The 25,473-nt window shown below is 41.8% G+C and overlaps 1 protein-coding gene across 2 annotated transcripts in view; it reads left to right on the forward strand.

Moving 5' to 3' along the window:
• LOC139765131 (dopamine receptor 2-like) overlaps positions 1–19,022 on the forward strand; it is a 465,963-nt gene extending 446,941 nt beyond the window's left edge. Inside the window, exons 5-6 of one of the 2 annotated variants that reach the window (XR_011716584.1) lie at positions 2,540–3,423; positions 14,580–14,715. Coding sequence is in view for 1 of the 2 variants with exons in the window: in XM_071692326.1 (XP_071548427.1) it covers positions 14,580–14,732 (153 nt within the window). In the remaining variant the exon portion in view is untranslated. Of the gene's footprint in view, positions 1–2,539; positions 3,424–14,579 lie in introns of both variants that reach the window. The other variant, XM_071692326.1, reaches the window with a different exon arrangement.
• Positions 19,023–25,473: the final 6,451 nt, after the last annotated feature.

Consider the following 25,473-nt stretch of genomic DNA (forward strand, 5'->3'; position numbering starts at 1 on the left):
CCGTCCAGCCCTTGGTCCCCCCACGCACAAAAGAATTCATTGTGGAGAGGACTGGCCAAGCGCCGTGAAAGTTGAGCAAGTGCCACGCCACAAAGGAAGAATTCCTGTGATAAACTCAGGCATGTTAGCTCGTCCCAGAGTTCTCGTATTTCTTCCAGTGAAGGTTTAGAACTCGGAACTTCCTCTTGTCCTCCTCACAACCAACGTGCAAAAGACGAGAGCTATTGAGAGACACAGTAAGACGGTCTGGTAACAAACTGTCGGAAGAAAAGGCGATGATAAAAGTAAATATACAAGTAGTTTGTAGAGAAAGAGACGTGTGTATAAGAAGAGATATGAATGAAGATACTGATATTCTTTCTGGCATTTTGACCAACTTTTCTCCCCTCGAACGACTCTCTGAGCAATAGTCTGTTGGCTCACTACCCATAAATCTCCCTGAGGAAGAGGATCACCTTCAAGAAATTTATTTCATCATGGAACATATAAAAGTCACGTCCAGGACTCGATCTAACGTATATGAGGCATTGAGGACATCTTTACAGATTTATATGTTCCACCTTCAGAAGAGCAAAAATAACAGACAAGAATGTGTCCTTTGCTCGATCCTGTTTTCAATATATCGATTACCCTTGTCAAGGATATATCCATTAATAACCTCGAGAGTCTAACTTTGATGGAAAAAAAAATTAACTTTAAACCGCAAAGGATGTAATACTTCTCCATCTACCATTCCCATAAGACGTAAGCAAGGTGATTATTATAAGCAGAGTATCCTTACTTTAAAGAGTAATTATATGTGGTGAAGGTTATTATCAATATGATGCATATCGTAACAGTGATAATACATATCGTGACAGTGATAATGAAAGTCCTTAATTCCTTTAGTAGAAATAGCTTTGGACGGAAAAACTTACGTATTTCACTATAGAGGGTAATGTTGTAAATACAAATGCCGTTCGTTCCATCATACGTCAACAGCACTTCATTCAGGACGCCAAAAAAAATATGTGGCAAGTATTTTAACAGCGCGTTAGAAATATGCATCACTGCCTTTGTTTCAGATGTATTTGTCACAGTTCCTTTCCCCATCAGTGTGGAATACAACGGACTGTGAGTGGCGTGAACTTAAACCGAATCTCCTTCTCAAGGGCAGGTTTCGAGCTCGTGAATCTGAATCTACAAGTATTCGCTCGACAGTGGTTCGAGAATTCATGAGACAATAGGCTTCAACTTTTCTGAACAGTGTCTCGAAACTTTTTCCGGGACTGTATAACCCGTGCTCACAAGATAACGGTTCGAAGCTCCACGAGGTAAATGGTTCAGGAGACAAATGGTTTGACTAAGTGGCGAGACTTCTTAACCCAGTTTCGTGTTGCTATCTAAACCACGCTATGCACAAAGTAAATCCCCAATCATAAGGGTTGGAATCCTCTTTGAGGTGAGTCTGCGCGACCTAGATTCCAAGACGTGGCCTAAAAACGTAGGTTTGAGAAGTTTTCCTTTTTATTAGCAGTTGTTGAGATTGCTAATACTCGCATCAGGATTTTATCGCTGGAAATAGATCATTTAAGAATCATCATCGGCCGTTGTAGAATCGGGTTAACTTACTGACTTCGAAACTGGTCTTTCCCATTCCATATTCACTCACGTAGATCATCCTTGTAAGGCTAAAAGCTGCTATCTGCATAATGCTAATGCCATTAGCATAAACGTACTCACAATGGCTTGATCGTCTCTCTCTCTCTCTCTCTCTCTCTCTCTCTCTCTCTCTCTCTCTCTCTCTCTCTCTCTCTCTCTCTCTCAGACGATCACGAAGAGAAGCGAGTCGACGTAACCTGGATCATGAAGTAACAGATCTCACACTGCTTGACGGATCTTAAGCCAGAGTGTGAACTGTACAAGTCATACAAACAAAACGACTATTTTAGTAAAATGTGGCATATGCATCTGATAATGTTCTGTGGCTAAAGACACTGTATTTCCTTGTGCGATTGAAAGCTTGGAGTCTATGAGGATATTGTCTGTGGCTAAAGACACTGTATTTCCTTGTGCGATTGAAAGCTTGGAGTCTATGAGGATATTCTTTAAAATAAGGTTATAATTACCTCGCTAATCCCTGTTTTCTTCCAGAGTTTGAGGTAGGTACATATCAGAGCCTGTTATTCCACCATAACCATGAGCAGTTCTTATACGCCGTAAACATTAAACGCTATTACTTATTCATTCAATGTGCATTAGGCAGTAAAGTAATGAAACTGACATTAATTATAATCTTTGCTTGCTACCCATATATAGAGGGCTGACAGCCACGTGGATGAGTGGATGGGGAACCTGTAGTTTTATTGATTAATCATATAAAGGTATTTTATGAACGACGTCCCAAGTACAGGTGACCCATCCGCTCATGACGTGACCTGCCCGTGGAGAGAGGACTAAGACTCTCTCCCGCTGTTACCATTATGTTATGATGTTGTGATAACCTATTGTTGTGGCCTACCCTCAAAAAAAAAAAGATACTTTTTTACTTTACTTTCAGTTTGACCCCTACGAGGACTTCTGACCCTTCTCTCCGCCCCTCACACCAGCTCCCCCATCTGATATAACCTCCTTCCATACACTCATCAAATTTCGTGTTGTAATGGTTTACCAACCTCATTGTCCCCGGCCTGAGTGACCTCCGTCTCGTGTCGTCATGTTGCACTGACACCACCCCACCTCCTCCTCAGCATATCCTCAGGACTGGCCTTCCTCCTCATGTTCCTCAGTGTCTGGCTACAGCGATCCTCACTCCTCCATCTCTCCTATGTTAAAGTCTTCTAGTCTCGAGTTCTTTCCTTAAGACGTTCAGTCTTGTCCTCTCAGTCCTTGTCCTCCTTATCATTTTCCTGTAATACTGCCCTTTGCCTCTACACTTTTCCTCTCTTTACTTATGATTACTTTTTTTTTCCTGAAGTTTATTTCTAAATCTTCTCTAACTCCCCCACATCTGTCTAACAAATCTGCCCGAATCTTATACTCTGATCTAGAATTATCTAACTTTCGAAATATATCTTATTTAAAGACTCCTTATTTTGAGTTCATCCTGACATTTCTCTGGAGAAAATCACCCTGATTTCTCCAACGTCTTATATCTTAATGTTGAAAGCTTCCTCCGCTCCCTCCTCTGTGTGTTAATGGCGTAAACTCCCCACGTACGTAGTCTCCCCAACGTTTCTTGCGTGTTAGTCTATGAACCTGACACCCCACCCACTGTCCCCTTGTCCCTTCCCCCCCGTCTCTCTCTCCTGCGCCGAGCGCTTCGCTTCTGCATCCACCCGGTGACTCTCCTACCTCCCCTCCCCTGCCTCTTCTTGGTGACTGCTTCCTGCTGGTGATCTGCTTCCATGGTGCCCCTAAGTGTGCCACGGTCGGTCGCTGGTGGTATGTTCCCACATCCCCTGCAGTGCATTAGTAATGTCTTGACCTCAAACAATGTATTGCCACTGTTGTCTTGCCCGCACAAAATATCGGGAAGATAATGACCCCCCCACTCACCGTAGTCATAGGCCTGTAGATCACTGTAGAATTTCCAGTGTCCATTGTAGTTTTGTACCTTGTTCTTCACGGCACTGTAGACCCTAAGGATAACTACAAACACTGTAGCAAGATTCCTAGTGTACATTACAGCACCGCTTGGCTGTCAACTTAGCACTGCACTGAGCTCCCATCATAGTATTGCACTTTCATCGTAGCAATCCCCTCACCATTCACTGCAACACTGTCATCAAGATTAACATACCACTGTCTTCAGTGCTCATCCTTATAATTCATCATGACTGACATTTCAATGGTAGTCCTGCTAACAACACTCGCTGCAATATTGGCTTTAGCATTTACAGAACCAATACTCACATCACTCACCGACACATTGTCCCCTCCTTTCACATAAGCATTGTCCTCACCATTTGCCATACCACATCCTCACCATTCATCATGATGTTGCCCCGAACACTCAATGTACCGTTGGTATCAAGACTTAGCCCGACATTGCCTCTAACACATATTTTCATGGTAGTTCAGACGGCATGGGTAGCCGAAATGCTTCCATCATGACGGCCATCTGGCATACGGTATATACACAACCCCCAGATCATGGCCTGTTTAAGGCAGTTACTCATTTACTGACCAGCCCCGTAGGGAGAATGAACAACCATGTTAGCTGTCAATCGACTGTTCCTGCCGGGACTCGAGCCTGGGAGTAACACGGCCCTTAATACATTGTATCACTTCTTTAGAACACATCCGTAGCTTCTCGACCAACAATATCATTTCCTCAACTATCACTTTGGCATTAGCCCTAAATTCACCTTAGCATTGCCCTCAACATTATATCACTATCCTTCAGGCTCTACCTCGTAGTAGTATAACCTTCAGAACGCTGTCCCTCAAAATTCATAGCATTGCCCTAGCTTCGCCATAGCATGACCCACCATTCACTGAGGCATCGTCTTTTTGGAGTATCTATAGCACTACCTTATAGCACCTGTGAACACTTAAAATTTTAAGAGCCAATATGACTTTCATCAAGATCACATTTTGCCATAAGACACCAACTGTCTTAATGCCCTAGGAGATAGTTGCATGCTGTATATATTTTTACATGGGAGTAGTAGAAATTGAAACAGGTTGCATTTAGACCTTATGATTGAGGGAGTTTGTCTCGTAGTTACTGTAGTCTTGCATTCTTGCCCACTCACTGCCAATGTGTAGTCTTTTCACCGTCGTAGTCGTGCCCCGTGACTTTAGTAGTTTAGCCCTATCACTGCTCTAGCCTAACCCTATCACTGTGGTAGTGTTTCTCCTTTCACTGCTGCCGTCTTGCTCCGACGCAGTCTCTCCCTCTCACTGCTGTAGTTCACTTCAAACGTTATTCAGCCAAACCCTTTCACTGCTTTGGTCTTGTCCTGTTGCCCTTTCACTGCTGGGGTCTTAACTCCATCACTGCTATTGTCTTGTTCACCTCCCGCGGCACTGTCACCCCTTTCACTGCTATAATCTTGCCTTATCACAGTTACCTTGTTTTCTTAATGCTTCCGTTATGTCTTCGTGCAGCCAGAGCCTTGCCCTCTCATTGCCTCTTAAGTCTTGCCCTGCCACACTAAAAGTATGTTATCGGATTACTGTGAATTTACCTTCATAATATTATAGCTTTTTTCAGTCTGCTGACTTGGCTCATCATTGTCATGAGTATTTTGTAGTGATACATTATGGGTTTTTTTTGTCATTTTTGACTTTTGTACTAATGAGCATTGCATTTTGAGTACAGTGTAATCATCCTTTTGCAGTACTGTTGCCAGAGTCTGCCTATTTTGTGATGCAATTAGCTTTCAGAATATTTTGGTTACTGTTCCGTACTGTGCACATCTGATATTAGAATATTAAATGGTATTTGTATTTACATTTTCAACCGTAAAATGCCCATGGTATGCAAATTATTTTACATAAAGCTCAATGTGGTATTTTCATATTATATGATGGAAGGAATCTCTCCCTCTCCCACTATGTGTGTGATTACAAGTGATTACAGTTTGATTACTGTGTTACGGGGAGAGAGACTTACACTCGTGCTGCCCCGTCTCTTATCCTTGTATTTGTACCATTCCTTTACACACACACACCACACACACACACACACACACACACACACACACACACACACACACACAAATCTAGCCTAACCCAGATACCTATTTATGGACCAACCACGAAGGGAGGATGAACAGCTGGGTTGGCTGTGGTCCAATGCCCTCGCTCAGAAATCTAACCCATACGGGGCTCGTGCGTTGAATCATAGTCTGATACTCTGACTACTACATCACGGAACATACGTGTAAATAGACAGAACAGATAAGAACTATTTATTGAATATAGGTAACGCGTGCGCGCGTGTGTGTGTGACCTGATCATATCACAAGTGTTGACAGATGAGAACTACACTCCTAGTGTACCTAGAGATATTAGAATCTCGCAGATCGTGATTGCCTAGAGATCATCTCGCAGCTGTTGATGCTCTTACGTTAAAATCATAGGTATTAAGAGGACTTAAGACCTATTCCTTTTACCCTATAGTGATCCGTTCATTGCCAGGGATCCCAACCAAGCGTAGAAATATAGATCGGAAAATGAATACTTTTCGTGTACTAAGGTGTGCAACAATGCTTAAGCTAAACCTTTGGCAGTAGTAGTGATAATGATGATGATGATTATAATAATTGATAATTATAGTAATGATAATAATATTAGACAAGCAATTCAGGTCCCTCCCTACTTTATAGATCATTTGATGCTACCCCAGACACACTGACAAGGTAATTGGCGCATAAATCAGTTTTACAAGCCGTACTTCCTCGCATTAATTACATTACATTGTACAAGTACTATGATTCATATGACGTATATCACTCAGTGCTAAGAATGACATAATCGTCTTACACTGAAACCCTGAGGCTGCATCACGGACATTACATTAACTAGATTACGTTACATTACATTCAGATAATGACACTGTACTTGTACACTGAACTACATTTCCCAAATGTAAATGCGCTTACCAGAAAGTACACTCTGTTGATGAGAAACCATTGGATTTATGGGATTAGATTCTGTCAATCATGTTGCATCATGAGATTCAAATCGTCAAACTCCTCCTATTACACGTAACTATGTCATTCAGATCACACTCCACCAATCGGATTGGAAGATACGATACTGATTTAGGAGTCATATTAGATTCCAAAAGCTTTATAAAGGCCTAAGGAACTGTTGTATAAGAGACAGAAACGATTACTTTTTGAACAGAATCAAGGACGAAGATAAACGTGATTGATTATTTTTGTTGATGGTTTTATGTAAAAAATGAAATCTCGGTTACACACGGGGTTACTTTGAATGAAAAAAACTCATAATTGGATTACCATTAGAACGAATCGTTCGCCGCTAAAAGAATCCTAAAAATCCAGAGACTAGAACGAGTCGACTCGATAGCCTCGACCTCATTCGACGTTTCCCTCTGGCTTCATCATTTTCTCCCAGCCACGCCTACTGGGTCCGCCTGCTCCTCCCAGTGATCAGTAAATATCCAGAACCCCCACAAAATCGACCAGAGGCCTGAGGAGCAGCAAGATATACGGAAAGAGAGAGAGAGAGAGAGAGAGAGAGAGAGAGAGAGAGAGAGAGAGAGAGAGAGAGAGACTAGCAAATGAACAGAGCTCTGGCATAGAGAGGCTGATATACATGGAAGTTTATACAGAGAGAGAGAGAGAGAGAGAGAGAGAGAGAGAGAGAGAGAGAGAGAGAGAGAGAGAGAGAGAGACGAACAGAACAGGTCGTAGGCGTATACAAGATGTGTAGGGTCGCCTCGCCTAATGCTGGAGTCATCTCCACTCCCGCAGGTGCCTTATTCACACGACCGAAAATAATATGGCTCGCAGGGAAGAAGGAACTTCGCCAATCTACGCAGGTCACTCTTGTCTGTAGGCCTAAGGCAGGCTACCAGGCTACGTAATGCCAAACCTGGCCAAAGAAAGTCTTTCACCCGAAGGAAGTCAAGATGAGCAAATATCTGTCAGTCGTGTTGCCCACTTGTAGTAATCTGTGTTATATACCAGATGATTTGTCTGAAACGCTAAGAGCCGGAGGCAAGTTACCGCAAGGAACTAGGGTTAAGCCAAGAGCCAGCGTGTCTCTCCTGAGACGGCAGATCAGCTGTGTGATTCGAGGGTTAATTTCATGGCTGCTCAAACGAGCGTAAATTTTTTGTTTTCCAATGACGATTTCAGTTATCCTTTAGTAAATCAAATTGATAAAAGTACGCTTCGTTATTTTTCTACAATGTATCACCCGCCCAAAACTCTGTGAAAAATAATGTACGAAAAGATTAAAGAATGATTAAAAAAAAAAACGTTTTAAATCAAGATAAATGACTGCAATGATTCTAAATGTAGTTCATATAAAAGCACAGAAAAATGGACGACGTCTTATACGACAGGCTGTCCCGGTCCTCAGAGATAAGATACATAAGAAAACATGAAGAAGAAAGCGGAAAACTGCTTAGAAGACACGTGAACTCTCCGTGCGCACCACCAGGAGGGATTGATGTATAAAAACCATCTCTCGTGTGTCTGTAAATCAAATTGCAAAGCGCGACCAAGTGCGAACACTCTGGTTGCTGAAACCGAGGCGGGCAGCCGACGCTCTGTGGAGACAAGCGGGTCTCTCTCTCTCTCTCTCTCTCTCTCTCTCTCTCTCTCTCTCTCTCTCTCTCTCTCTCTCTCTCTCTACCCGGCGGGAGAGATTTACAGAGGCGGGTCATTACGTGTATTGTTCTACGAGAGCGGCCGCTCAGATCAGAGGTCTGATGCCGTGCTCCGTTACGGTTGTATACGTAGACAGCGGCGTGTGTGTGTGTGTGTGTGTGTGTGTGTGTGTGTGTGTGTGTGTGTGTGTGTGTGTGTAATCAGTGCTAAGCGGTACTTCTTAAAACCCCCGCAAGGAGGCATCGCTCGTCCCGTCTCACAACCTACAACATAGCCACTTTATGGTTATAAATGTAACCCCATCCCCGCCATCGGGGTTAACACACCACAATACCCGCCAGTCATGATTAATGACGCCCTCTCTGTGCAAGCCGGCCTCTTGCGCCGGGGGGGTCTGCGGTAATCCCTGCACCAGCTAGCGTAGGGTCTTGTCTTGGGCATCGCCCTGTGGGAGGTCGACAAACCATTCCCTCTCCCGCCCTCCCTCCTTCAAGCCTTAGCACCATCGTCGTCATAATGCCATCCACACTAATGACACAGGCGTCCAGGGGCAGCCCACTCATCTGCATCGTAAACAGATTAACCCATCACTAAGGAACTCGGGCATGTAATCCCGTCTCGGAGGCGGATTTGCCACGGCATCCATCTTCATGCGTTGCCAAAGGGAGTCATGTTTTGCAGAAAGGACTGCATTATTTTCGTCCTCTTTATCACATGGCTTTGATCTGGGGACATCACCAACGCATCGGAATTTGTAAGATCTTCATAGATTACTCTCGAGAATACCACATCATTTTTCACTCTCTAAAGAAGTTATATGGAATAGATGATGGCAAAAGAGTCTGTCTTGGTGGGGGTCTGTCTCTTTCCCAAAACTGCATACGTCATGTCCCCTTTTAATAGACAATGTTCCTAAATCCTTAAAAAATTCGTTTTATCCTTCAAAATTTTACCTTTTCAGCGTCTTTGGTTCATTTCTGTATCAAGGCCTAACCTTGATGAGGGCTTTGACCAGAGCTATGTCAAAGAAAAACAGGGTACAGTGATGTCTCGTTGTACAGGAAAAGTACTGTCACGTCCGTCCCGTTTTCGTGCTCAACAAACTTTGTACTTGGCAAATGATCATCTCCATTATGATGTTTACGTTTAGCATTTCGTGAGTCGTTCATAAATTCTTTGAAATATACATGACCAGGAGATCCTAAGGAAGAAGAAGTGCCGGGTGATCACTTGGAAAAGCTAAATCAGATAATACAGAAAACTTCTTGTGGACTTCTGTGTCTCACTTTGGAGAAGACAAAGAAGGAAGTCATTAGTCCAAGTGCCCCTCCCTGTCATCTTCAGACATTCTAATTTTCCTTTTGTATTCCGATAATTGGATGGTACAGCACCTCACTAATTGACCTAAGCACCTATGGGAAACAATGTACGTTAAGAAGGGCAGGAAGACCTGTCACGTTCTGCGTACATGGAATGCATCTTACCCTCATTGTTCCTGCTCTCTCTCACACACACACACACACACACACACACACACACACACACACACACACACACACCACGACGACTCCCTCCCTTTCAGTAATAATATAACAGAGTGGTCACTGTGGCGAATACCACAATAGCACCCAGGTAATTCTGCCATTAAACACTTGATTAATTAATACCCCGGTGATTTGTGGTCCTTGCCACGCGCACAAGGGGAGAATGATAAATGCTCGTGGTAATAGCTGCACGGCAGGAGTAGATGGAGACTTCTTGGTCCCAAGTGTTGCCATGATTTATGAGAGTATCCTTCGTCTCCTCTTCTTTTTTTGAGGAGGCACCAAGTGTCATGTTCTGATTCAGTTATCATTGGTGAGAGGAAGGTTCTGTTGTTATGTCCAGTGTTACGTATGCAGGAGAGAGAGGCATTACGGTCACTAGGAAAAGTGAGGAGATCAGTGTCGTTTAAAAAATCTTTTTTTTTTTTCTTTTTGTCTGCTTGTCTGAAGTAAGGGGGGGGAGGTTAAAGAGTTTGATGATGGATATGCAATCGTTATTCAGTCACTTTTTCTCAGCTCCTCGTGTGAGCTGCTAGCACTCCACCCCATAAGAGGGACTCTTAAGATGAACGCTGGGTTGGGTGTGGGCCGACTACCACGCCTTAGAATTCGAACCATGCAAGCCCAACCCCGGATGAATCTGTGCTGACTTATGGTCAGCAACGCCAAAATACTACACCATAGAGGTGTGTGTGTGTGTGTGTGTGTGTGTGTGTGTGTGTGTGTGTGTGTGTGTGTGTGTGTGTGTGTGTGTGTCTAGAAATAACGCTTTTCTTCACGTCAAAAAACAATACTTTCCCCGTGTCTTTCAAGGCGCAACTGGTGACCTGTCTTTACCAGGATTGAATTTTTGCCGGTCAATTAGACCTTCCTCGCGCTTCATTAGGTACCGAATCTCGACCATTTCTGCGCCTTTTTAGAGCACGTTTTTATATAAGACTTCAGGAGACTTCCATCTACGTGTAATATTAGGAAGCTTCACAATAATTCTTCCATCTTCTTAGCTAACAAGTCTTGAGAGATGATACACCTTTCAAAATCTGGAATCATGTTTGCTATGGTTGCAGTATCGCTTGTATCGCTATGAAACGTATCGCGCCTTCATAGAAATGTACTGAAATCCTCGTCATAAGTGATACAAAGAATTCATAGAAATGTATGGAAATCGCTAGCTATAGCTTCCTCGCCAGCATAGAGACCACCCAATAGATCCTAAAATATAATTACGCATGAGACAATAGAAGCTCCATTCGGATATCTTCCCCACTCCTCCTAAATGAGGAAAAAGAAACCTCTCGCGAACCCCACATTATCACCAAAAACCATCACAAGTGTCCCACACTAAACCAAACGTCTCTCACCAGTTACTCCTCGCCTTTACACCTTCAGGGACCTCGAGCACCTTTATACATGACACACGTAGCATCTAGCCATCTCTTGCCACTTACTCCTAGTCTTACACCGTCAGGCACCTCATGCAACCTCACACACAACATACGCAGCGTCCAACCCATCTCCTCATCCCCGCATCAATAACCTAAGACGTCTCTTGACACCTCTCATGACCTCATCAGTTCTGTGAGTGTGTGTGGTATATTCCCCTCACACCTTCAGACCCTTCATGCAACCTCGCGCACCACACACGGAACATCGCACCCTCGACACTTATCAGTCACCAGTCACTGACCCCCTCTTAAATAACCTACGACACCCCTAACACCTCTCATATGCCCTCGTTCATTGTCACCCCTACACAACCACGAGTTACGGTAAGGCTTACCCCCCTCCAAAAATCTTGTTCATATGCATGTTAGGGACTCGTTAGCCCTCATTTTGGTCAAAATGACCGACACTCAATCTCTCATCAAGGCCAGGACTTAGTTGTACCTTGCGAACCAGATAGAAAAATACTATGGGGCAACTTTGAACGCTAGTAAACCAGTCTATTCAAACAATCAAGTAGACATGCAGACCTTCTCTCTTAAATGCAGTTAACAAGCCTGTTTAATCTTTTCGGTCTTCAAGTAAGCAATTATGACCTTACGATAATCACTACTGTCGAGTAGATTATTAGGGATTAATCTAACGTAGATGCTGAAGATGTTTTATATTTTCACCTTAAATGCAAAAGGCGATGATGATGAACGGCGTTGTTCTGGGAACGAATTTTGTTAAACAGTGAGATAAACTAGTAACGTATACATTCTTTTACGACTGACCCTAATAACATCATTCATCATCTGAAGTGTGTGAAGAAGATTACAGATTGTTTCATTCATAGTTTGGAGTGTGTGTGTGTTAACGAATATTTCATTCAGTACTTGGATTGCATGAAAACGAATATTTCGTTCATCACTTGCAGTGCATGAAAACGAATATTTCTTTCATCCCTAGAAGTGTGTGTTAAGGAATATTCATTCAGCACTTGAAACGTGTTAACGAATATTTCACTCGTCACATGGAGTGTGTGAATACAGTTGAATACCAGAGTATGTCGCCTACACACTTAACTTTACACAGAAACACTTTAGCCACAGTCGGAATTCGGTAAACATTTACCTTCATGAACATTTGATAAGCCAAAATATCAAAAGTTATCTTATACAAACTGTTCTGTGGAAGGTGATCTGTGGTCGCTTTTAAACGACTAGAAATCTAGATGAAGTTCACCGATATGAAAATATACAAAGCGACGAAGATTGTAAGACATTTTTCGATTTGGGAACGTGAACATTTCCTGGTGACGACCCCATAATACTGATTCACCTTCGCCAAGAGCGAAGTGTCCAGCATATTAGATCAGGGGACAGAATTCATCATTGAGATTTCGTATGTTGGCTTCTCTTCTTACCACATCGACTTTACAACGTCACTTGTCTCCTTATCGTGCGTGGAAGGACGCATGATGAAAGTTAAATTCACTTCTAAATAAAGCCTGTGAACCTAAACCAACTGATTATTTTGCCAGCACTAAGTAGCTAATATCTTTATCAGATGAGCTGTGGCTGTTCAGATAGCATACGAGGAGCCAGCAGTGCCTAAGTTGAGTTCTACTCCTACAACCATGAGTTCTACTCCCATCTGTTGTAGACGATTTAGCATCTTCTCTCTACAGGAGATTTCTTTGTCATGACAAATACCACTTGAACGTTTTTGGTTATTTCCAGGCCACACTGCTTGACAAAATTAGTAGCCAATCCTTGATATTGCATGCCAGTTTAGTGTGCCCATAGAGCAGGGCAGACTTTCATATTCGCACGAATGTGTTGTCATGCATGTTGCTTCGCATGGACACCCCAGATTAAAACAATCGTAGCCCAAGTTTTCTTCGGAGCTCTTGAGTTGGTGATGAGCGGCTGCTTTCTTAGACGAGAGCTTTAGCATAAGACTATGTAAACTGTATATATAAACCAGATGTTTAAATATGTGAAGCCTAATGATGTTTCTTGTATTTACTTCATATTTCTTCGCCATGAAGTGATTCATTGGTATGTTAATCCATTGTTTATTACATTTCCTTAGTTGGAGTGGTAAGTAAAATTGCTGAGGATCACCTTCAGTGGATATATATATATATATATATATATATATATATATATATATATATATATATATATATATATATATATATATATAGTATTAGGAGTAGACCTGAACATTACTGCACCTCAAACTCCCTCTCGGGGCAGAATTCGCTTCGACCTACCTGTTCGAGCGTTCTACTTGAGGCATCAAAGCACATTAGTGTCTCGAGTTAAGGGGCGCGAGCAGAGTCAAGGTCGTTGTCCTTATCGATGAGCGTAAATGTGAGTGAATGTTTACTTGATATAGTTAATTACGGTTGTGGCAATGAAAGGCGTTTTCTCACTTCTCGAAGACGTATTGAAAGCCTTGTCATTGTATGTCTATTCTCGGTTCCTTTATATGAGTAAGAATGACATACATTGCTTTTAAAGGTAAGAATCATAATCTGTATACGATAAGCAATATTTTCAAGTGTAAAGATTACTTTTAAAGAAGAATCTCATCATTTTCACTTTATGAGAGCGACGACAGAAATCACATTGGATGATGTCATGTATGTGTGTAAATATATATATATATATATATATATATATATATATATATATATATATATATATATATATTGTATTGTATGTTTAAATATATAGAAATGCCGTTCTTTTATAATTAATCCAAATTAATTTTAGCAAAACCATTAATCCCCACTCAGGTAGTATATATATATATATATATATATATATATATATATATATATATGTGTGTGTGTGTGTGTGTGTGTGTGTGTGTGTGTGAATGATGTGCATTCCTGTGTGTTTGTGTTTTAATTATGTGCATTTCTATCTAGATTTCAAGTTTTGTGCTCTACACTAATCAAAACAATACGATGTAAATCAGCACCAAGAAATCCTCACTTACAAACTCCATCAGTATTTATATCACAAACGAGTAACGTTAAATGTTAACAAAAACCATCTTCAAAACATGAAACTTTTCATTAATCTGAGTTTACTTTTAGTTTCAGGAATTAAGAGAAAAACATTACAGACTTGGTAATACTCGTGACTAATTCTAAGGCTTTGTTGGATCTGCTCTTGTAGCCATAACCTAATGTGAATTTCCTCCCTGTTACAATCCATCTTCCATTGATCTTGATGACACCAGTCAACATTTCCCTTCCTCATTGGCGTCACTGACTGGATCTTGCCACCCGCAGGTCATCGTCACGCCAGTGGTGTCGACCCTCAACACCTCCTTCATGAAGACTGGGGGCCCGAGGCCTTACCCAACGGGACCATACTCTCCTGTGGCACCCACCCTCGCCACAGCCCTCGTCGCCGCCACCGCTGTTCCTCCCACGTCGTCATAGTCACGCCCACGTGCCCTCAAGGAGGCCGCTAGAGTCGTCGTCTTGCTCGATGACGGCACCTTCAGACCACCACCGATCTTCCTGTCATCTACGACTCCCATAGGCAACTCATACTTCTCCCCTTGTTAGCCACAGCTCTCGTTGGCTTCCAACATCTCTCTTTCCGTGATCATTTATAACCCTCACAGTAAATTCACACTGTCACCCGTAGCTCTCAAAGGCATTCCACACCTATTCTAAGACACCCTCAGCCCTAGAGGGTAACCCAAACCTATAAATGGTCACCTTTGAACCTCCTGAAGGCACACATACCTAATCCTGCCTATGAACGGCCCCATAAGACCGCCAGCGCTCTCCATAGTAGCTGCACAGAGTCTTGCGTTGTACCACAGTTGATCATAAAGCTCTGGCGTCACTCTGTAGCTGACCATAACCCTGAGCCACCAGACAAATGACCGCTGTATGTCATTACTCCACGACCGAATACAGCCAGCTCACCCATAGTGAATGCCATCTTCCACTCGCCTTACCAGTTAACCACGCCTCTAGTTCATCATTGGAAGATTTTTGATAATTGCCAAATCATTAATAAGGTCAAGGACATTACTGAAGGAGGGAACATTTTCTGAAGATTAGCCTAAACTCCTTTTTCTGGGGAGAATTGTGTCTTGTATATGATAAAAACACGACGTTTATCGGTGTTCTGTAAATGAATGCGTGTTTTACCCCATAATGAAGTTAAAATTACTTAAATATAATCGAATCTTTAAAAAGTAATAGATTTTCCGAGTCTCGTATGTCAACCACTGCTGCACCCTCCCCTCAGATCTTCCTGAAAAATCCCAATGTTCTGGGACTTGCCGAGTCAGCTGTCGCCTCAATTATTCCTTCCTTCTCACTGTTTCGCGCGAGAGCCATCCAGGATGTCACCATCTAGAGATCAGATTCTTCACATTAGCAGATGAAGGTAAATCTGCAAAACTCTGTTTGGAGGACATGAAGGGGACTGACTTCTTATGATCTAGATAGAAGGTATAAAGAAATTTTTATCAAATATATTTCTCCAATGATAGTTATGAACAGGCGCTGCCGATAGAGACATGAAGAATTGTTGTTACCCATTAACAGACATCTGAAATGTCCGATATTACGTGAAAGCTCACTAATCGTCTCGATACTTCGTTAGAGAACAAAGAATAGACGTTTGATGTTGATCAGATTATCTGGGAAGTTATCACTTTGTCAACATGCTATTAAGCTTAGCATATGGGTCACAACACCTTCAAGCCAATCAATTTTGAACGTTCCCCCTAAACTCATAAAGACTAGAGGTTCTCTATACATAAATGATAAATTAATCGTTAAGGCAGTTTTATAGCTGACCACAGAACCAGAGGTATTCACAAAGACTTAACCGCCACAGTCCTCAAGTTCTACAATGGCGTCTCCCAAAATGCACTTCTTTCTCCACCCCTTCACCCTCTTCCCACATTACCCCCAATAGACCAACAGTATGAAAGTCCTTCCATAGGCAGTGGCCTTCACAATCACATCACCATGATGGTTCCTAAGCAACGATAAACATGCAACACCACATCATGCTACAAGAATACTGGCTCACTCATAACAATGTTTGTAAACACACACACACACACACACACACACACACACACACACACACACACACACACACACACACAAACATAGATCCAACCTGCATCCATCCCTTGTCCCTATTTTATTGAGTGTATGATTGGACCCAGAGAAGTGCCTACTGATGAACATATTCTTTCATCACGACCAGGATAAGTGGTTAATTTTGGTACATGGTTGAATTAGATTACCGAATCCTTCATAAAGTCTTTACAAAAGCTTTCACTTTCTTTTCCCTAAGGTTAATGTTTATATCAGAAGGAAATCGTGTAATCATATTAAAATAATCGACGCGGCAAATAATCTTGGATTATCAGTCAGTCGCATTCAGTTACAAGAAGTAATCGATTCAGAAGTATTTTTAGCATTTAACCGCCTACCAACACTTCGCACTTTGAAAACTGAAAATCATATCATTCACTATGGGAAAACTTAAGCATGTACCGTACGCAATGGAGTTACAGGGGCGAGGTCTGCAGTGAGGACCTTGTGAAATCAATGTGGCATGAGAGAGAGCGCAACCCGAGCTACAACTGAAACTGTGATAGCAACGTGCTATCCCTAGGACATGGATGGCCATACAAAACCATGCGGTGGAGGAGGAAAAGACAGGAAGTCTTATTGTAGGTGTTGTGTCCATCCTGAAGGACACTAGAAATGTACCATTTTTTTCTTTTTTTATGCTTAATATTTTGTTCCATTGCCCTTAACACCAGAATTAGATTCTCACTTATTATTGTAACTTTCCTTTTGTATCTGTAAGTTTATCAGCATTCATTTGCACGGCCTCATACTTGTATATGTAAATAGATTTATATTCACCCTCATATGCAGTCCATTATCATGTTCTCTGTTAGATTCCTATCAAGTACTTTTTTTTAACAATCGATCATTAATTCAGACTAATATTTGTAGCATATATTCACATATCGCAGTTCAAAACTACGTTGTATCTTCATCCATATCCTAATCCCCATCGCTGTCACCATCCACTAAACCATACATAACTCGCTCCATCAGTACACAGGACTCTATCACCCCTGAAGGCCAACCTACTGTAGCGCTAACGAAGCCTATATAGTTCCCCTTTGAAGATGTAAAGGTGAGACCAAGGAATATGACGAGTGGAAGCTGCAGGAACTCGCTAATTCAGACTCTTGGGGGAATAGTTGATTCGAACTATCTGATAACGGAGGATGGAGTGAATGAACCCATGACACCTGGGGTTTAACCTGGCTGTAGCTTCGTCGTTTCGCCGTGATTCGAAGCAGCTTGAACAGACACTGCAAACCATTCGAGCCGACTGAACATTCCGTAACAATGGAATTTTCGACCGTTTGACCGATAATCCGATACTTCGAGTTAATTAATGACAGACTAGAGAGGTACTGCAGTTTCCAAGCTCCACATCATATGGTACAAGGTCCACCCCTTATCTCCTCGTTACCGAGATAACACCTAAGATAAGAACACTTGGAATGTAACCTGAATGAAAAGAAAGAAGGTGACTCTTCCCACCCTATTACGATCTCAGAGAGGAAGACTCCAAATTACATCCTTGCGTACCGTCAAAAACCTGATATATCCTTTTTAGCTCATGGTGGCTCCCAAAATGACCGCTTTAAGTAGCCCTCCTTCACTCACCACTGCCACATTGCGGTTACCTGTGCCCTCCCTCCTCATGCCCTTGAGATTATAACATAATCATGAACGTTGATCCACACAACCCGAGCGTCAGTGCTTAACGATAAAGAGCTTTCCGCTGGGTTGAAATAAAGGACAATATTCTCTGATATTCAGCGTACGCAAGGATACTAATTTGGCCCTTCTCTACCCCTTCATACAAATCAATGTGTACTGTAGTGTTGGATTTCCTGTATAGGCCACAAAATATACACGAGATCCACGAAGATGGCCGGGACCTGACAAAACAGTGCTTCACTGTGGCAAGTATTCGTAAATAACTTGTGGACAGATGGACAGAAGGGAGAGAGATTACCAGCTACATACATTTATGTTAAGTTTCACAGCATATCGATCGTAAATCCCTTCATAAATTCATAGTAGGATGTCTCCAAAGACGCATTCCAGCTCTCATCATCAACAGCAAGTCAGTTGAATACAATCAAATCATTTTCAGGTCACCTTTATCTCGCCTAGATAGTCCTCCCTTCTGTGTTATTTGAGAATCCACGCCACAAAGCACATATTCCTTACTTCTGTGAATATAATGTATATTTCTAGACTGTAATATTATATGTGATAATACTGTCAACCTAACTGCAAGTCGCTGACATTTACATGTGTGTTCACATCATGTTATAGAGATGTATATTCATATGTCTACAAGTTGGTAAAGAGAAGGGACTCGTCTAGGTCTTCAGGCGAGAACAAACACCCAAAATAGATGGTATACTGTTTACAAGATAGATAAACTGGACCCAAGGTTCAGATGAGGTCAAAGAACAGGTATTCCCTGTGGTGTCTGTCGATTAACATCCTCAGACACAGCAACATGACTCCTACTGTCTAACTGGGACTATATAACATGCATAGTCCATATCATGTGTGTTATTCCATTCCTGATATTGTACAGATAATGTATTCTAAAATTTACAAATAAATATTCACATTATATATCAATGTGTTTCCTTAAACATCCTTAAAAGTGTTGAGGTTCGAGCTACAGATGGTATGGATAAAGAAATCTTGTAACAGGAGGAAATGAACAGACGGAGAAAGAAGAGAATCTCGGTTTTGGTTTGTGTGGGTATCGCCTGCAAATCTTTTGTACGCCCCATGGTCAATCTGTGCACGGTATCGCAAAAGAATTGAAGAGGACAAAAAGGGATAAGAGACTTAGTCAGACCACAGTGATCAGATTTTTATGAAAATTCCTAAAAATCGTTTCAGTACACAAGATCCAATTATTTCATGTATTAATTTCCATCGATTTTGATGTCTTAGAAGAGCCAAAATCAAACACATTGCTTATTAGAATGTTTTCTAGATAACCATAAAGTAAACCCACACTTAAAACACTGTTTTGGGCGCTAAACCGACTGTCTATAAATCAGCTTAGAATATCGTGTTTTGGAGTTTCTAGACTAAACTAAAATGACACGTATCACTCGTACGAATGCATTTCTTGCAGAAAAATAGCAGAAATATATGCACTTAATAGTTCAGGGTATATTTCTTTTTTGGCCAAAAACTAATTACTAAAACTGAAGTAAAACATAAAGGAACTCTTATGTATACTCGATTATCCCTTACCCTGACAATTCTGAGGATGCTACCAACTCCTAAAAACTTAAAAGGCACAAACAAAAGAAAAGCAAGTCTCTCCTACTGCATGTGAGAGTTTTAAAGTTTTCTTCTTCCAAATGAGAAAGACAAAGCTAAGGTGATATTTATCCAGTCATCTGTAATAACAGCATCACTCTTCCATAAAAATTCGGCTGAAAAACAAATGATTTTTAAAGGACACAACATCAAAAGCTTCAACGCTGGTTAGTTACGTTTGTCTCCGTGTCTGAAACTCCTGAATGGGTCTATCAGACTTCACTCTCCTCCTGCCCCTCAGATATCGACACCATCACTCCATCATCGCCTCCCTTACAGATGGCAATGATCACCTCCTGTGAACCAGCCCAGATGGGCATCCTTGTGGCAGTTCTAAGGGTGATGCTAGTATCACCTTCGGCCATTGTGTAGGTTGGAGAGGCGCCGATCAATAATACCGTTATGCCACTTCAGCAGAGAGACCATTATCCTGTCTCTATAGGGTAGAGAGGCTCAAGTCTGTCTCGTACAAAAGCCGACATTAAACACAAGTTTGAAGTGTTGACTGACAAGGGCAGAGAGAAGCTCTATGGTAAAGGACGACCTCCCTCCCTACATGGGATGGTGATGGTGGTCTCTTCTGTGGCTCTTACTTGGAAGTGCTGGAAAGTTCCAGGTGGTCCTTGCTCAAGTGGAAAACGATGCATATTAAAATGATGAACTTTAAAAAGCACATTCTTGCAGGATGAGGGTGATATGGATGCATTGTGGATTGATGTGATATGTTAAAGCCTCACTGAACTTCATTAAAATCCTCTTGCATTCCGTCTATGCTTTGCTTACACTTTTATCTTGTCGTAGTCTGTCTACTTCCTCGGGTTACTGAAATATACATTTTTTCCGTTGTCTACTTCCGCCTTACTATATTCTATGAATCTTCAAACCAAAACCATCACAATGCCGTCGCAGCTTCGACAACTGGTTTAATCTAAACCTTTACACTGTATTCCTCTTTCCTTACTTTTCTTCAGCCCCCCAAACCATACACGTCCTCGATAGAGACCCTTTTCCCCACAGCGTTTCTACTGGATGTCCAGCGCGGGTCGTCTCTCCCTTACGTATACGTTAAGCTAGCTAGACCACACCACTTCAAGACCCAGCCACCCCCCACCACCACATGCAGGCTCGTATTCTTTCCCTTTTATAGACTTTTCTAGCGGTGCAGGCACCTGGATCCCCACCGCACCTGCCTACAGTCCCCAACCTCGCCACACTGTCAGATGATTCTCAAAATATTATATATGGCGTCATTTACCTACCGGCCACAGTGTCTGATTCTCAAAATATCATGTAGTTCTGTATATCAAAACTGTAAAGAGATGAACATATATATGATAATTAGATACATTATATCATCTCGCGAATGTCATATTTCTATGTACGTTGATATTGTCTAAGGAAATAGATGTAAACTGATTTCCCAAGCTGGATTGGGCTATCATTACTATAGAGAGCAGGAGTCTTATTTAGCTTATTCACTAGCATACTATCCTCAACCCTTCGGCCACGATTTAAAGCAAAAATTGTGATATATTACAATCTCCAAACAAGAATGAGGCCAGGATCCCATAAGGTGCTGCCCCCACGCGGTGGCTGGCTGAAACCTTCACAAACAATGACTCACTCAGCTGAGCACTGCCATCCACGCAGTGATTCATTTATATCTTTTAATCCATTGTCTAGGTTACCTATGGATGTTATCAAGATGTATGCTGTGCAAGTGTGTGTTATACTTCTCATGGGAGTAATATACTGGCACGACCGATCGATATATCCTCACTGGTTATTGACAGTTTTTATTTTTTTTTTTTCAACTGCATTACAGTCGTTTATTGTGGAAGACTTTCTCCTGACAGTAATGGCATAAAGCGGAACCGAGAATCAAACAAGTTACAAGGGAATCAGGAGGTTACACAGTGAAATATAAATTAGTGATGACATAGCGTTGGAAATAGATTTTATTCTCTCTCAAAGAAGATTATGAAAAAGTGGAGACGATGCAGAACAGAATGATGCCAGCGGATAGGATTCAGCGCATCAATACAACAGTAAAGGTGAGAAAGCGACATACGAATATGCAGACCTCAAAGCTATATATTTTTCCCCAACTTTAACCTACATTACGTATACTTAGATCTCTATCAACTCTAAAAGGATACCGGCATTGCAGTGCCCTGCCCAAGCATTATGGCTACTCTATTCCTTCAGGTACTTCGACACCAGAAGCTGTCGAAGAAATTCTTCGTACTGGTGAAGCTCTCTCGTACAAATGGCACCAGAGGAAGAGCTGCCTCTGCGAGTAGCTTCGCCAATAGATTTCAAGGGAGAGGGGGAAATGGAGAAGTAGGATTATAAAAGTCGAAGCGAGAAATATCAAACCCCAGAGTATGGTGTGTGTCAGGGACAGAGAGGAATGCAACTCTTGTGTGAAGCTAACCCAATAAAAAGACTCCTTACTGTTGTGAACAAGAACAATATCTTTTCAGTTTTACAACACTTTACAAGATGTTATAAAAGTATGACACTTGCGTCTATACAATCCTCATCATCATATCTATAAAACTATGATTTGCTCAGCGATGAAAAGGCAAAAGAGATAAGTTAATAAAACGCAATTGATGCAACAGAAGTTCAGTATCTCCAATGAAGCCAGGAAGACCAAGTGGTCCTTGAGCTTTTTTTTTTTTGCTTTTTTTCTCTCAGAGTTCAGCCAAAGCCAAGTCCTCCAACCACGGCAGCAGACAATGAGGCAAGTGGGCAATAGTGCTGAATAAACAGCTCCGACGCCAGTGCGAAAGTTTTCCTACGATTTTCTGTTCTAAAAGTACCCCCCCTTTTTTTATTTCAGAAAATGTAACGCACAAGCCAGCCTCCTTACCATTTCTTTCATTCTTTGTACCTATTTACACCTCGTGCTTTCATCCATCCCAGCTGCAGCCTTTCAACTAAACATCACGGGCAAGACAACAGATTGAACTCAAGTTCCACTGGTCTTCCGAGAACACTAGATACAGAATCACATCAGCCGCCCACTGAATTGGGCCTAACTAGAAGCTGCCGTAGCTATTATACCTCCTGCCCACAACATACCACCTTCGCTCGCTGACAACATACAATCCATGGTTGTTGGCAGAAGAGAACTAAATGAAAATAAAAGCCCAGTGCAATTGAAAATAAAGAGCCAGACCTCGAAAACATCCATAGAACTGCAGACAAATCTAAATATTAAGACTACATAAATTATCAATAGGTATCTAATTAGTTTAAACGCTACCCGTGTTGTGAAGTCGATGACCATATGTATTCATCAAAAGAAAACGGTATTCCTCTTGTTCTTTTGCACCTTAAAACACACACACACAAACTCCTCCCTATTTCGCCCTATTATCTCTAACTCAGCTCCATCAACCCTACTACCATCTATTTACTGTCTCAGCTGACCGTAATATCTCACCCATTCGCCTCAGTTAATAGCCCTCATCTCCTCCCTGATCCGTTTCCCGCCCCCCAAGTCTTCTCCTCTCCTCTATTCCTCTACCAGGTCCTCCGTCCTCCAATACCCTATACTTTAAATGGATCCCACCCCAGGTCTGTACTTGTATCGACTTCCTCAGAAGGGAGAGGCCATTCTCATTCACTCCTAATACGTTTTCTCGCCTTTGGGGTCTCGACGGATTGATTTTCGATATCTTGATGAAGTGTGTGATAGAAACGCGTTTCTTTAACCCATTACGAGACCAAACTCAGATCACAATGATAAGGTAAAAAAAGGATTGTTCTTTGAACTTTCTATTGTCCCTTCTTCCTCTCTCTCACGCCAAACGGTGAGGGAGAAATTGCCTTCAACGTCGACGAAATTGTCAATCACCTAACCACTGCGACGTTATTGGGTTACCCCTGTCATCTACTTCCCTCGATTAGAACTGGAAAAAAAAAAGCCTCGAATCAATAACGTGAATCAAACATAAAAGCCTCTCAAAGTGTTGAATGAACTACTTCCAGTATTGATTTCAAAGTCTTCAACCTACTACAGAAAGGATAGCATTGACTGAGGCAGTGTGATATGTTGGTAAAATAGAATAGTCTGCCTCGACTCGTTTCTCGAGCTGTACAGAGAAAGAACTGAAAGGAATTCCCGTGTAAATATCTTTAGATATAACATCAAAAGGAGGGAGATTACATGACACGTTTGTCAGACTTAAGGAATATATTTCATCTAGAGAGTCTCTGTCGACTTACTGGAGCTCTGATGCAGAGGAACGCATCAGGAGAGAGAGAGAGAGAGAGAGAGAGAGAGAGAGAGAGAGAGAGAGAGAGAGAGAGAGAGAGAGAGATCAGCGCGTCTCGCAGCAATGATCTACCAGTGGTTTGCTTTAGACTCATCAACAACACATCACTGTCGTCCTTCCTCGCTTATCACTCCTTCAGGTCTCTAACTCCTGCTCCTGTCGCTTTGTGGCGCCTACAGTCTTCCTTCATCGCACAAGTCCCTTTGTGTCCCTCTCATACAACATAATGATCGTTTCTCTCTACGCCACGAATGATACTAATTCTTTATCGTTATTTCTCGCAGCTTTTCTCCTGATCTTAGACTTCGGATATATTCTTCACCTTTAAAGTAAATATTAAAAGAAAATAACATTTAAATGACATCTTAGCTACAAGACTTTTATCTAGATATCATAGCTAACCACAGCACAACATTTACAGACACGATCGACCCACCATATATCACCGGTGTTCCTCAACTACTTTTGAACGATTTAAGAATCTTTCCTTCACTGAAATAGGGAAAAGCATATGACCTTCCATCATCCCCTGTAGACCACGGGGTGGAAGTGCCTCTCGTAAGCAATCACACCACGGCACCCTGACGAACAAGATCAAAGCGCCAACACATGGCACAATTAGAACAGTGGTTCACCCAGACAAGAATGTCTGCATCGCCTCAGAAGTCTCCGGTCACCTTGTTCAACACCACACAATCTGACACAAATCCAGACCTGCACCGTTCTGTCACCTTGACTGGTCCCAATGAGCAAAAACCCATTAATTCCAGACATTGTGTAGGACATGCACATGACGATCATCCACCCCAGTACCGAAAATATTAACCGAATAGCAACACAAAAAAACAGCAAACTAAATGTCCTCAGATTACTTACAGACGCCAAATTTGGATGAAGGAAAATGATCCCTTGGTATTTCCTCTTGCACGTTGTTCATCCTATCCGAATTAACGTACACGCTTCACATGCCCTGGTCACAACCATCCTGTAAAAAAAATCATAGTTATAATCCACAAAAACATAGCAGAGGACTAAGTACAACCACAAACAATCAACACGTAAACAACGAGACACAAAAGAATGTCATAAAGAATCCTACTTCAATATGGTCGGCACTCAATTCTTTGCAAAGGCATTATAACCCTACCATGTACACAAATCTAACTACAAGTCTTCAGGTAGAAATAAATAGCTTTGATCTTATTCCCAACAATTTTTTGAGGGGGTGTTTTCTTGTCCACCCTTATCATGAATGTCACCTTGTCTGTTGGGCATGTCGCCCCAAGGAGACTGAACAGTAATATCAACCTTAGAAAAAATCTGAAAGCATTAGAAAGATTATCTTTATCATTAATCATGAACATAGTCAGTATCCTGAAACTGAGACATAGGAGAAGCAACTTGATTAATGAAGACTCATATTCAAACTTGTTAATGTCTGGAATAAAGCCAGA

Source organism: Panulirus ornatus, chromosome 52, assembly GCF_036320965.1.
Source record: "Panulirus ornatus isolate Po-2019 chromosome 52, ASM3632096v1, whole genome shotgun sequence".
Taxonomy (NCBI): Eukaryota; Metazoa; Arthropoda; class Malacostraca; order Decapoda; family Palinuridae; genus Panulirus; species Panulirus ornatus.